General features: G+C 32.2%; 1 protein-coding gene across 19 annotated transcripts in view; it reads left to right on the top strand.

The window, feature by feature from the left end:
• PPIP5K2 (diphosphoinositol pentakisphosphate kinase 2) overlaps positions 1-12742 on the top strand; it is a 58721-nt gene extending 45979 nt beyond the window's left edge. For 7 of the 19 annotated variants that reach the window (XM_016141441.2, XM_036225391.1, XM_016141445.2 and 4 more), the window contains 5 exons: positions 1117-1236; positions 2118-2180; positions 5584-5724; positions 9045-9170; positions 11024-12742. In XM_016141441.2, the coding sequence (XP_015996927.2) occupies positions 1117-1236; positions 2118-2180; positions 5584-5724; positions 9045-9170; positions 11024-11136 (563 nt within the window). In that variant the 3' untranslated portion in view covers positions 11137-12742. The remainder of the gene's footprint in view (positions 1-1116; positions 1237-2117; positions 2181-5583; positions 5725-9044; positions 9171-11023) is intronic. The other 12 variants (XM_036225401.1, XM_036225397.1, XM_016141448.2 and 9 more) reach the window with 3 other exon arrangements.
• Positions 12743-14838: the final 2096 nt, after the last annotated feature.

Below are 14838 nucleotides of genomic sequence, written 5' to 3'. Positions count from 1 at the left end.
TTTTCCTTTTGAACATCTCTTAAGGAAAACCAAAAGCAAAACTAATGCACACTGGCAGTGTTACTCAATGACCTATAGAACATAATTGGTTCTTGGCTAACACTGTAGCAAAACAACATTGAAGAAAATCTTTCTGAATTTATTTGGTTTTAAGCTCATTGTGGGTAAGCTGTATGAAATTATAGCATATTATTTTTTGTAAACAGTTGTCTAAATAGGTCTAATAAAAGCATTACTAAATTAAGTTTCATCTATGTACTGTGATCTCTATACTAAGTATGTGATCTGTCTGTTGATGCCTACCTACCTGAAGATCTTTTTTTAGTTAATTATACATAGCTAATGTTTATAGCTTTTAATATTTCCACAGTAGTATCTTACCAGAAATTATATATATAATCCTTCCTTTATGTATCATAATGTATAGAGAGAAAATTATTTAATTCTTACCCAGTGGTAAAAGTTTTGCTTGGGTGTAAAGACTTTTGCTACAAATTAAGCATCAATTTATACTGGCTGTGTTTTATTTGCTAATAATGTGTTTCTTTGGGATCTTATTAAGATTTTAAGCCCTTTAAATATTAGAATTTAAACTGATTTAGGTCTGGATGACCTAAAAGGAATTGTTTTCAGCTGGTCTTCTCACAAGTAAATAAGCTTTGATTTGCTTTTTTTCGAACAAATATTGATAACTTTTAATTTAGGGGCATCAGAAAAGATTATTTGCAGTCATACATTCAAAAGTATTGATTTAATATGACTTGTTTGTGGTAGGAGAGGTTTTTCATATGGCCTGCTCATACAAATTGATTGACATAATCCCTTGTCCTAAATGAATTTTGATTGTGTTTTTAATACTTTTAAAATGTATGTTTAATTATCGTGTTGGTATATTATTTTCCGCAAAGACAACATTTTGACCAGTGTTAAATGCTCTCATTTGTACATATGATAAATAGTAGTAGTTGATTGTATTAAAATTGACATTATAAGTGACTTGTGAGCTTGTTACACTGCCCAATATGTGTAAGAGCCATGTTTTTGCATGCTGCATGAATTCCCATTATGAATGGAAGAACACCCGTTGTTGTATGTATTTTCTCTAACTCCCATCAGGGTCTCACTGTGCGGGCCTGTTTAGCACCTCGGTACTCGGGGGTTCTTCAAGCGCACCTAACCTACAGGATTATGCTCGTACTCATCGTAAAAAGCTGACCTCTTCTGGCTGCATAGATGGTATGTGCACACATGCACACACAGATTCAAGCCTACACCCATGCACACACCCATGAGCATACAGTATTTCTCAAAGGCAAGCCTCAGTCCACTGACTGAACCAAGTGGAATCCTAGCACCATTTCCCTAAATAACTATCAATACTCTGTTATCCACAGCTTGGATTCATGTTTCATCAGTTAATTGTAGTTAGACTTAAAAAACTTGTTCAATGAGTAGTTTGTTGAAATGTGAAATTTAAAACTGTATCATGTGTATTCTTCTTTTAGATAGTTGATAAACCATATTATAAAAAATAAATCTTTGCTCTTTTAAACTTTGTGCATTGTTAACCGGTAGATTAATTATTGCTGATACTGAGATAAATAAAATAGAATGTTTATAAATAGACAAAAATATCATGTTGGCAATATTTTTATAAAAATAAACATAGGATGACAATATTTTAGGATCCCTAATCGAGAAGATTCTCTCACTATTGTTAATATACCTTAAGGTTTAAAATTCAGAATGTTTTTTGAGGCTTGTGGAAGCTTATCCCTTTTGTTAATAGGAGTGTTTATTAGCCTTTTCAGGATTAGCTTTATTTAAAACTTTTTCTCATGTATCCACAAATTTACTTTAGTCAGTAAAACACAGATTTATCAGAATTGCCAGCTCATCCTGCTTTTCTTTCTTTTGTATATTTCATTAAATACTTTGCCTCTATCATCAAGCCATTTTACTTCTTTTAACCAGTATTTGGCTTATTACCCTTTCTCATTGTCCCTTCTGCATGTCACCTACTACTAACCTCCTTATATATTTGTTTTTTTCCCCTTTTTTAAGTGTCTTTTTGGTAGCTGTTATGAATTTCAGGTACCTGTTTTTCTCTTTCTCAGACGCCACACGCGGTTCTGCTGTTAAAAGGTTTTCTATCTCATTTGCTCGACACCCAACCAATGGTACGTTTTGTTTTTATTTTAACAGATACTCCCCTGCTTCATCCTTTTTTATTTTTCTTTTATTTCAAAATTTGGGATATACAGTATCATTCATTTATCCATCCTTAATTTCAATTGGCATATAATTCAAGCTTATTTCACCCAAAGTATTGATACTGTGTACATCCCTTTTTCAGTTATAATTTACACAATAATTTAACAATACTCATCAAAATTTTAAATGAACACATTGATGATGAGTTTTAATACTAAATTAGCACCTGAAAATTTCTTCTAATTTCTCAAGTGATCAGTGTACACAAATTAAAAAAATGCAATTAATATTATTTATTTTCTCCTTAATTCTTAATAATTTTAATGTTTTTTGTTCCTAAATTTTTCCTGACCGCACTGTTGTTTTATTGAGCTATTTAACAAAAATGGAGAACCATACTTGTCAAATACCCTAGTGAGATGTGTCTTTGACAAGTTCTTGGGAACCAGGGGATGCAGATTTTACTGTATAGTATCATTTATCTTTTGCTTCTTGTCCCAAGCAAAACCCAACTTGGTCTGGAGAACTCCGAAAATTTCATGCAGCATTCACTTTGTTCTCATATAGTAATAAGTTTGCTGTTATCCAGCTACCAGTTTCTTTGGTATTGCTGTTTTTGTTATAATTTGGATAACTTCTTATGGAAATAAGACTCGGCTAAAAATCTTGAAGTCAAATTCAATTAAATTCAGTTTTTGAGGCTGAAGAGAAAAGTGTTTTGTGGCCATTACATGTCAACTAAATTGTTCCACAATTATGGCTCTTACACAGAGCTTGTTCTTGTGGGGCAAGAAGGAGTATTTACTGATCATTTTGAAATAATTCAGGATCCAAGAATTTAAAAGAAAACATACAGGTTTTTGTTGTTATCCAGAATAAAGGTATTTTTATTTCTGGAACTTTTTTCTTTTTAACTGCAAATAAGTCTTTCAAAAACTTAAGTCAGATTTTTCAAAAACTTCTGTGAAACTAAGTTTTTAGTTATTCTCCCCCTTTTGGATCCGTTAACAGCACACCTAAATAACAGTACAGTAATACTTCTTGAAGGTGGAGTAAGAAGATCTCATCCTCAACAAGTGAAAATTTAGCCTTAAAGCGTATCGGGCTTTCTGTCCTTTGTAGCTGTTTAAATGCTACTTTTTGGAGGAAAAGGTCCTTATTTAGTATAGCTGCAGCTTCTAGAACCTGCATGCATGAGAACCGAAGTCACAAGGAAAACAGAAGTCACAAAATTCTAAGAAAAGACATTGCAGGTTTAAGACTGTGGTTTTTGTGAAGAATGCTTGCGTGTTTGTAGCCCATATTGCAACTTTTATATAGGAGAAATCTATGTTCACTGAAGCTAAAAAAAAAAAAACCAAAACTTTAAATTTCACGGAAATGGAATAATTTTACATTTCTTTGGTTTAAGCTTTTAAAAAATGTACATTTTCTAAACATTATAAGGCTTAATGCATATAAAATGCATTCCTTTCAACTCATGAAATATTTCTTTTGGGTCTTATTTTATTTTTTTTATACTGTGTTATCTTCTCTGTCCTATGAATTGTCATTTGACTCTTTCACTTTTTATTTTCCCTAACTTTTATGTTATTTCCATCTTAACACATATCATGGACTTACCCCTCCCTTCATCTTTAGTTCAAGGAACATGGTGAAACAAGTATCTTCTGACAGTGCTTTACCTTATTTTCTGGGCCTCTGTGCAGAACACCTACACCTCTATAGGTGCTGGTCCGTTTCCTCTGTGGAATTTCTAGGCTCCAGTGGTATGTTTTTATAGCTTCTAAACATGACAGCAGGGTGGCTTTTTAAATTGCTGCGCTAACCCTTTCATTGTGCATTAAAGAAAGTATTTACTGAAGATAAATGGAAAAAAATGCAGTCCCAAGGAACTCAATTACATTGTCATTTGCCTGTTATAGTCTAACACACAAATGCAAGAAAATAGTTGTTACACAAAGACTTAAAAACATTCTGAGGAAAGGATAAAAGAAACCACATTGTTAATTTTAGTATATTGCAAAGAAAGGGTTTGCGCTTATTTGCATGAATCTTGTACTTTAAAAATATGTAATACTTGTATAAGCCTAATTTCTTTGGTGCTTAACTAGGTGCTTTAGCTGCTATTATAGTATTATAGTTGTTTGGGGGATTGTTTTGTTTTTTTAAGTATATGTAATGTTCTGTCATGCTTTGGTTTGCACTTGACAATTAAATATATCGGTTTTATAAATCCTTTGGTTATTTTCTTAGGAGGATTAGACTCTCTTTTAACCAAAGTTTTTCTGTTACAGCTAAGAATATTGCAGTTCTTGGGTCACTATTTTCTCTCAAAATTAAATAAATATCAGTCAATGTTAAAATGAGCACATGCCTATTGAAGCAGTTTTGCAGTCTATCTGAATTTAATTTTTACTTTTTAATTAATATTAGACTTCATATGAAACTCGAAGTATTAAAAATGTTTTTGGAGGAAAATAAATTCCGATTTTTTAAAGAGCAGATACAGAAAGACTTATTTTAGTTGTATATTAAAGCAATTTTAAAAACCATTCATTTGAATAAAATTTAAATAAACAAGCCATTTTTATAAAAAGTAAATAACTTCTATTTGTTTTTTAAAAAACTATATTTAAGTGCTTTTGTTTTGCTGATGGTATTAATACATATCTGCATGGTTTTTTTTTTCATGAAATTTTTGTATTTTTGTGCCACTGTTGAATGCAAACATGTATGTATTTTGTATTGCTTTTTACTTGGCCTAATTTTACGCAACTAGCAATTTCCAACAATAGAGTTATTGTGTTAATTCAATAAAGGTAGGTAAATATGTTTGGGAATTTTAATTTTGTCGTAAATGAATGAATGTTCTTTTAGGGTCACACTAGAGAGTATTGTTGGCCTTGGTAAAACCAGAAAAGTATATAAAATCACTCTTTGCAAGTAATTACATAATTATTTTTTAATAAGAAGTTTCCTTTAGCATCCTGGCATCAGGGATACGTCATGGCATCAGCTTACTCACTTATCAAATAGACCTGAATTTTAAAAGTAAAAAAATGAAAAATTATATTTTTTCCTCTAGGTTCTCTTCTCTAAGTATTATTTCTTTATTTTTATGGAAATATAGAGTGAAATTGTGTGCATGCTTGTATCATGTGCTTACATTTAAAATGAATTCTTTGTCACATCTTGTTCCAACCCCATACTGCATAGCATCTGGTATCATGACTTCAGAGATCTTGTGTGTTTGCATGTGATAGATTGAAAATATCTATACCATATCCAGTTCTAAGAAATGGTCTTCTTCCTTTTTAATTAATGATTTTTCAATATCCAACTTTTATTTTTGTTTTTGTTTTCCAGGGTTTGAATTGTATTCTATGGTGCCATCTATTTGTCCTCTAGAAACTCTTCACAATGCCCTGTCTTTAAAGCAGGTGGATGAATTTCTTGCTTCCATTGCTTCTCCATCAAGTGAAGTTCCACAGAAGACCCCTGAAATTTGTAGGAAAATTATTGTTATTATTTGATTTGGGGGAAGTAGATATTATCTGAATAGTAAAAGACTTATAAAAACACAAACTCAAGTATCGAATAGAATTTTAGGAAAGGGCTGTAAAGGAACATTATTTGGAATTCTTTGGTTTAATATGCAGTGTACCACTTTTCTTGACATCTCCCAAAAATCTTTCTATTACAAAAAGGAAAAAATCTAAGACCCAACAGTTGAAGCCAACAACATAATATAAAGTCATGGAGTCATAGTCTTTTTTCAGATTCCTATTGTATGTCATTTTATAATAAATATTTTAAAAATTACAAAATATCAGTCTACATTAACTCACACATGCACATATGGGCATCACATCACTTTTGGTAAGTAGTCACATTGATTCATGGAGAGCTCTTAAGATAGCAAATTAAGACAAGAGTTTTTCAAAATTTGTTTTTCAGAAAATATTCAGAAGAGATTAATTAGTGTGTGCAGAAAATGTGGGTTTATGACTAAGTAAGTTTTGGAAACTATATTATATTCTATATTCCTTTAAAGATGTGTAGTTACATATAAACAGCTAAGGTTCTTCTGTAAAAAAAAGCTGTGTACCCAAATTTTCCAGAACTTATTTTTCAAGAAACCCCTTTTTTGGTAATAGATTTAAACATCATGAAGCACTATTCTGAGGGACATCATTTTGGGGAATGTTCAGAGCTAACTTTTTGGGTATGAGAAGTCAGCTGGCTATTGTCACTTTCAGCTCTATGAGACCCTTCAGCATGTTGGAATTTCCAGTTTAGGAAGCATCAGTTTGGGAAGAGAGTGTTCTGCTTAGAATTAAGAATCTTTGCTAGTCCTAGTCATATCTTAGAAAAGCTACAGAGTATCTGTATACTGTTCTCCTTTTTGTAAAACTGGAGGTTTGGAGTGAAAGCCACTTTTATGTATTGCTGTTATTCTCTTTCCTTTCCTGGGCCATCTATTTGTATTATTTGACAGATTTCATTGTATTATTTGATAGAGGATATTGTATTCTATCCAAGTGGTGCCTCCTGCATTTCTGCAATGTAGGGGCCTTTCCCTTTTCTTCTATTTCTGGTAGTAGAGGTCAGCTTTCCACAATTAATTGTAATAGGTATCTTGGTGTGAATTTTCTAAAATATTTCATTTGCATATGGAATGTGTGTGATTCTGATCATTGATAACACTCCAAATAAAATAACTTCAAGCTATAAAGTTAAAGTCAGGAAAATAAAGGATGTTCATCTCCTTTTATGCTCTTTAGGTGAAAAAATAGACAATACCACTCTTTAGAATGAAGTAGAAAACTTGAATAAATTCTTATTTACCCTTTTACCTTTATATTGTTTTACTGCTTCTCTGGGGCAGGGATTTGTAATTTTAATATATAGAGATTAAAGAAAGATTCTAATTAGTAAATAAGAACTTAGTGTAGATAATTTTGGTAGAATATGTACAAAAGTAATCTTTGAAGGTTTATCTTAGTGCTATTTTATGATGGCTTCATTTCTGTGGTTAGTGAATTTAATTCATCAGAGTGTGTTATTGAGGTATATTAATAAAATGAAGGATATTAAATTACTTTTCCAGTTCTAATTAGCTCTTCTTTGTATCATGGATACAAGTTGTACCCCAATCCCTCTTGCTCTCTTAAAATTTCATGCCATTACTTACTAAAGGAACTAGATGAGAAAGTAAATACAGTTAGTGCAGTTCATAGAATTGGGTGAACCTTAGAATTAATCTAGTTTACTGTTCTTCAGACTACACTCCCAAGAGCTTTGGGAGTGTCCAGAGGAAGAGAAGAGTGTTGAATAGGCTTTATGTCTTTCATGGCTGCGTCAACCAGATTATTTGTTTTGATCCATTTTATTTAAAATTTCATTTGAGAAAAGTTTCCTGTTTATAGGGAAAAACTTGAAAAGACGCTGCTGAGGAAATTAACTATTTTAGTGGTCAAGTAAAATTAAAATACAGATCTTCTAAAATGTGTTTTTTTAAAATGCTTTTTGAATATTAAAGAAAATAGGATGCCAATTACGTTAGACATATCAGAATTCTGTATTTTATAATGTAACCACAGAATTAATATTTAATAATCACAGTATTTTTACATTATTTATACTCAGTTCCCTAACTTGTCAAGAAAGTAGCGTCATAATACAGAACTATACTGATTTTGTGGTGTTACAACAAAAAAGAGGACATTGTTAATCCTCTGTCATTCCAAAAGTTTGTTTATAGAAACTAACGGATAGTTTATAATGGGGCACTGACAATGTTAAATTGGAGGAAGAGGTATAGTAATACTAATTGGATAAATTAGAGCTGGAAGTTAACAGAATAGGATTTTTAAAAATGCAAGCAGAAAAGAGCTTTATATGATGTTTTAGGGACTTTTTTGTCACTTGCATATTATTTCGTTAGTGACTACTTTGAGCTTCTGCCAATGAAATTTATATTTATTCAGTGTAGGTGTCAACCACCTAAAGCAACTTTGCCATAATTGGTCTACCTAATGATTTTTCAGAGACACAATGTTTATTGTTATCAGGTCCTCCTCAAAAATTGCCAAAATAGGCAAATCTTTTTTTTTTTTTTTAATTGTTATCCTTTCAGCTCCTTTTGTTTAGGAACTCAGAAGCTCATGCTCTCCAAACTCTGGCCTGTTCTTTCCCAGAGGACTCCATACTTAAGAATTATCTCTACTTTTCCTTTCACACCTCTCAATCTTTCCATCTTTATCAGAAAGAGAAAAAAAATCTTTAAAATTCTCTTCAATGAAATAAATTGTGGCTGGGTAATATTGGAAGACAATCTGATTTATTAAATTATGATTAGTTTATTCTTAAATAAGATAGTTTAGTAGACCATTGTATTTACAGATGAACTATTCCTGTACCTCTACTTGATATTTTTGAGAGAAAAACAGTTTGGGACCCTTTATCTTCTGTTACCAGGAAATTAAAACTATACCATCATCTCTTTCCCATCCCTCAAGATCTGAGTTTGTATAAGGGCAGGATAAAATCAAGTCTGCTATTGTTGACATTTCTTTAGTGAATACTATTGCATGCTAAATGTTTACAATATAAACAGAACATCTATTTGGCAAAGAGTGTGAGAGAAATGTTCATAGGAGAGATGGTTTTGCTGAATTTATTCTGCAAAGCTTGCCTTGTCTGTTTTCCTGTTATTACGTATATTCATTCATAGGGCCACTAAATATGTCATAAGAACTTTTCTAAAACATAAAGATAGAATTGGCAGGAAGTTGTTGAATTACCATGTTTGTTTGTTTTTTCAGCCTCCACAGCTTCACGTTCCAGTCCAGGAATGAGAAGAAAAGTATCTTTAAATACATACACACCTGCAAAGATACTCCCCACACCATCAGCTACCTTAAAGAATACTAAAGCAAGCAGCAAACCAGGTTAGGAGTGTGTACAAATTTGTGGATTCTGTATAGTAATTAAAGGAATAATAACAGCTTTCTTTTTAAATGTGAAATCTGTTTTTAAGTAGGATCATTACACTCTACCAAGTTATTTGATCCTAAGGGTTAAAAATCTTTTACTGTAGCCTATTGATATATTTGTATTTTTTCCTCTCTTAATTGTCTCCCCACATCTGTTAAAATATATATATATTACATACTCATATCTTTCTCCAAACTAATTTATGGACCATCTTCCTTTGCTTTTCTGTTTAGCCTTGGCATCCTTTTAGTCATTTTATATGAAGGCATTTTTTTTTTCCTTTTTTGGTAATAACCATGGTCGATGTTAACTTTTCCCTGTCACTTCCATTCTGCTGTTAACCCCATCCAGTGATTTTGTTTTATTTCAGATCATTATTTATTCTTTAGTTATAAACATTTTTTCTTCAGAAATTAACTATATTTTTATTCATTATAAGTATATTTTCCTTTGTTCTTGAACATAGTTAAATAGTTGCTTTAAAATTCTTGTCAGTTAATCTGGCTAATCTCAGGATTAGTCTCTATCGATTTACCCATTCCCAAGAAGAAAGATGTTTTCCTGTTTTTTCATGTATTGAGTAATTTTGGATTGTATCCTAGACATTATGAATGATATGTTGTAGACACTTTGGACTCTTATTGCTCTCATGTTCTTCCAAAGAGTATTGGGTTGTTTGGTTTTTTGTTTTTTGTTTTTTTTCTTAAAGCAAAGAGTTAACCTTATCTGAACTCAGATTGCAAAACTGTCCCTTGAAGTGGCTGGCCGCTTAACTGTCTCTTCACATCTTTAGCCTTAACTGGACTTTTTGGAGCTTACTCTGCTCATGCCTAAAATTTGACCAGAGTTTAAAGAAAGAATTGGGGGCTCTCTCTGGGATTTCCCACCAGATTCCAGCAGCTGTAGTTGTCCCAGTACTTGTCATCTGGTTCTGGTTCTTCATGCTAGTAAAAGTAAGTTTTAACCATTCCACGTGGTGCAGACTGGACCCTGTCCTTCGGCCAAAAGCTTTAAAAAATAATGAAAATAAATAAAAAGTGGTGGGAGGGGACACACACTTATCCCGCGTTTTCCTAGTGTTGATTCTTTCCCGGTATATGTCTGCCTTTGCTCTTTCTTCGGTGCCTTCAGGTAGTTGTTTCATACTTTATCCGGAGTTAAATATGTGTGGGAGGATAGGTCTGACAGGAGCTTACCCATCTGCACCAGAAGTATAACTTGGCTTAGAATCTAACTTTTTGATAATGCATTAAGACTTGATGTTGGTTTGGATGTAGAAGGATGAGTCCTAAATCAAGAATATCTCTAGTTTTTTAACCTTTTAGCTTTTTAGATAGTGATAAGATAGGAGATACAGGAGAAAGATATTTATAGGGAAAATGATGAGTTCAGTTTTAAACATGTTAAGTTTATGTTTTCTGTCAGATAGCTGTATAGAGGTTTCTAGTAGGATATATAAGATATACAGATCTTGAGGTAAGGGAAAAGGCCTGGGCCAGAAGTATAAATCCGCAGGTTGTTAACTACAATAAATGGTAGTTAAAAATGATGAAATAAATTTCCCAGGAAGAATGTAGAGTGAAAAAAAGAAATTTGCTTTGTGAGCATAGCTCATTGATATTACCTTTCTGTATTGGTGTTGAATTCTAAAAAATTAAAAGGTTAAAAATGCTTCATTAAATGTTTACAATGCTTCATTTACGTCACAGTTATACCATAAAGTGAATAATTTTGTTCTTCAGCCATATTATTTGAACTTGGATTACTTGTGAAGATCTAAGCAATAGTTTTTCTTTTTTTTTTATAGTTACCAGCGGACCTTCTAGTGCAGTTGTTCCTAATACCTCATCTCGCAAAAAGGCTTTAACTAGCAAAACAGAAATGCATGAACACAAAAAAACCACTGGGAAGAAGAAATGAATCTTAACAGGAGCTGGAACTCCTTATACTCATAAAATCATGTGTTCATTAGGACAAAAAAAAACACATAGTAAGCCTTGATTAAAACTGTCAAAGCAAGTAGTAAGTAGCTTATATTTCTCCTTCTATATCTCTGTATTCATTTAAAAATACTTTAAATCTAGAGCATTCTTACATATATTCAGGTAAGGAACTTTTGCAATGATCTGGAAATGTTTAAAACAATGTTTATTAGCATTTTATAAGTAGCAAAATGTATGTTGATAAAGATCTATTGTCCTTATTGATGTTTACCATGTGCCTGTGATACAGAAAAGGAACATGAAAGCCCAGCTGGCCTGTACCAATGTCATATTAATAATGCTATTTAGTGACGACTCTGTGAGGTAGCCTCTGTGCACACTTTGATTTTCTTGGCTGTGAAAATCTGTAGCTTGGGTTGAAATTTGATGATCAGGATTTCATACTGGAGAGAGACTTTTAAAAAGTATATTTCCAAAGACGTTTCATTGACCATTTAGATTAGGAACTTTTCCCCCCAATTATTATAATTATACATATGCTGCAATATTTAATAACTGGAGTTTTGCCATATGGGTTATTTTTTCAATTTGTGCTTCGAATTTTTTTATTGTGTGTTATTTAAAATATTGCATATACAGCTGGGATAACTATACCATTATGCATATATATTTGTATATTAATTTGTAGAAAATATTTTCTTTATATATTTCCTTACTGTAAGGTGCTTTTGTTTATCAGGAAAATTTTGCTTTATATATTAGCAAGAAAGACATCCTTCGAGTTTCTTTTTTCAGAGATAAAGTTGACAAGCTTATAAGTGTAGCACTTATTTTCATGGTTCTTTTTAGATCTAAGGAACTCAGTTCAAAAATAGAAATCATAAATGTGAGAAGAATATCTGAATTCTGCCATTAGATAATATTATGTATAGCACCTGTTTTTATCATTTCCATCCTTATCTCTTGTGTATCAGTTGATCTCACTAAGAAAGTTTAAAGAGTCGGCATTTGAAATAAATGCTTTTTTCAAATGATTAGATTTTGAAGGGAAATTGAGATCATTGTATTGTGATTTCATCTATGATGTGAAAAAATACTATCCTTGGTGCTTTTTTCTCTTTACAAATAATTATATCCACTTGAAATGACTTAAACTGTAATCCGTACAGTACAACCTGATATGAATTCCATACGTTGCCAGTCAGATAACTTAAATTGCTAAAACTTCCATTTGAACCTTGAGTTTAAAAATTATTGAATTCTCATATGAATACAACTATTAAAGTTCTTCAGAAGATACTCTCCTAACCTTAAATCATATGAACTGACTTTTAGAAAATAAACATATTACATGTTAGTTTTAAAAGGTACCAGATGTGAAAGTCACAAATATAAACAATTATGTAAGTTCATATACTTCACATGAATGTAAATGTATTACGTGGAGACACGTCTTGTAAACAGTTGAATGTACCTAAGCTTTCTGTATGTGAAAATGTGGTTAATGTGTTCGTAGTGGGAGTAAGGAAACTACTTTTATTTTTTAAGTGCAACTGAATTAAAATGTTTTATTTCCAGAATCAGAATGACTCAAACGGCAAGTTATTATTTATTTCCAGTCTTTTTCTCTTTCCTTTTCACTTTCAAAGTAGAAAGAGTGAGGAAAACTTTTAATGTTAAACAATGCTTATCTTATATATTAAATACAATACTTTATTGGCTATACACATCACAGTATATTAATTTTCTAGAAATAATTTAGAAAGTTCAGTACAACTCACTTTTTCCATGGTTATAAATAAGAACTCTGAATTCACTGTAATTACTAAACTCAGTAATATTGCGTTGCAGACTGAGTAGTCTTGTTTGTAAAAATCTTAGAATCATTTTCCAAAACAACAAAAAGTCTTCTATATCAGAACAAGAAATTTTATGGAAGCATCTATTTCTTACATTCTGCCCTTAGAAGGTGTGTTTTTTGTTCGTTTGTTTCAAATACTAGAAGATATTTCTTCTTACAGCCTTACAGCCTTACAGCCTATTACTCTAATCAGCAAGAGATCAGAAAGCCCAGCTTGAGAAACTGTCCCGCTCTCCTGGGATGTGAGTCTTTACAGTACATTATTCAGTCTTTTCACCCTTAAAAACCCTACACCTGGGCTCAGACCTAAATTTGCCCTCAAAGTCTAGCACCGGCAGTTTCTGCTGCTCTGGTTCTAATGAGTTCTCATAGTCCATTCTCAACTACGAGCAAATATTTTGGGGTTTTGTACCAGTCTGCGGTTAGGGAGAAAAGTGCTGAATAACCTCCTTATGTTTCATTTGAGCAGGAAATGGAAGCAGAAAAGAGACAATAAAGGGACAGAGAACATGTGGCACTGTTCTTAGTACATAATATTGAACAAAAGAGGAATAGAGAGCAATTATAAAAGTCACATATATAGTTCTTCAAAAAATATCTAATTAAAACTCTTCAGACAAGGAAAAAGTCTCTTTCGCTCAGAGTCATCTAGATTTCCCTCCAGGTTCTTCAGACAGATGTACATGTCCACTATTACACTGTTCTGTGCCAATTTGAACAAAGATTTTATTTTTTTTTTGTCTGTGTTCTTACTTTGGTAAAAGCTCTTGCTCTTTCCTTGTATGTGTATCAAAGTTTGCTTAATTTAGTGTTCACTGATTTTACATCATTTTACCCTTGCCTTGTTATCTGGACAGTGTAGACTGCCCGTGTTATTCTGAGTCAGGTTTGCTTCTGTGGCCCAGTAGTGCCCTCTCTAGTCCGTCTCTAATTCTCTTTCCCTGTACCTGGAGCTTTCAGAAATAAAAGCATAATCATTCTATGGGAACAATTGTTAGACTCCCACGAGAATCACTTATGATAAGGAATCCATGTATAACTAGCTCTCCCTTTGGGTTCCAAACTACTGCCATGTAAAGTTTTCTTTATGTGGGTCAGTGTTTTGTGGAAGATCTGGTGTCTATTTTTAGAGAATGAAAGACTATATAAAATCTATGTATTATTTTAAACTATATAAATTATATCTTGATTAAATATATTAGATTTCTTATAACTTTTTCCTTTGGTCCATGTGCTCCTGACTCTCATCACTTGAGAGAGAGGTAAATTAAACTTTCTGCTTAGAGATTTCTGTCCATTTCTCCTTTTAGTGAGGCTTTTATTATACTTTCTTTTTATCTATGTAGTATGTTGGCTACATTTTCTGTTGCATATGAATTCACGACTTCGATTTCCAGGACAGCTTTTACCTTCATCATTTTTATAGTACTTTCTTTTTTTTCTTTTTGTCTCCATGGATGCTTTTACCCTGTAATTAAAAATGTCAGACATTAAGATTATAATCTGTTTTATTTTGGCTTGCATTGCCTGATACATCTTCATCCACCCTTTAATTTTTTAAAGTACTTATGTCATTTTGTATAGGTATTTTATTTTAATATAGTATATAGTGGATCCCAGGTTCTCTCCTCTGACATAATACAAACTTTACCCCAAAGTTGTTTTCCCTTATGTTCGCTGCCAATGGCAGTCAGAGCCAAATGTTTCCTAGTTCATGTCCAACACAAGAAAAATTGAAGGAAATTCTCCCTCATTCATGCAATAGTAAATCTTTCACTTCACTGTGATTGGGCCAGCCTATTTGGTCATCTGCCTATT

This window comes from Rousettus aegyptiacus, unplaced genomic scaffold, assembly GCF_014176215.1.
Source record: "Rousettus aegyptiacus isolate mRouAeg1 unplaced genomic scaffold, mRouAeg1.p scaffold_m13_p_8, whole genome shotgun sequence".
In the NCBI taxonomy this organism is placed as follows: Eukaryota; Metazoa; Chordata; class Mammalia; order Chiroptera; family Pteropodidae; genus Rousettus; species Rousettus aegyptiacus.
Note: the sequence above shows the minus strand (reverse complement) of the source record. Positions and strands in the feature narration are given on the sequence as shown.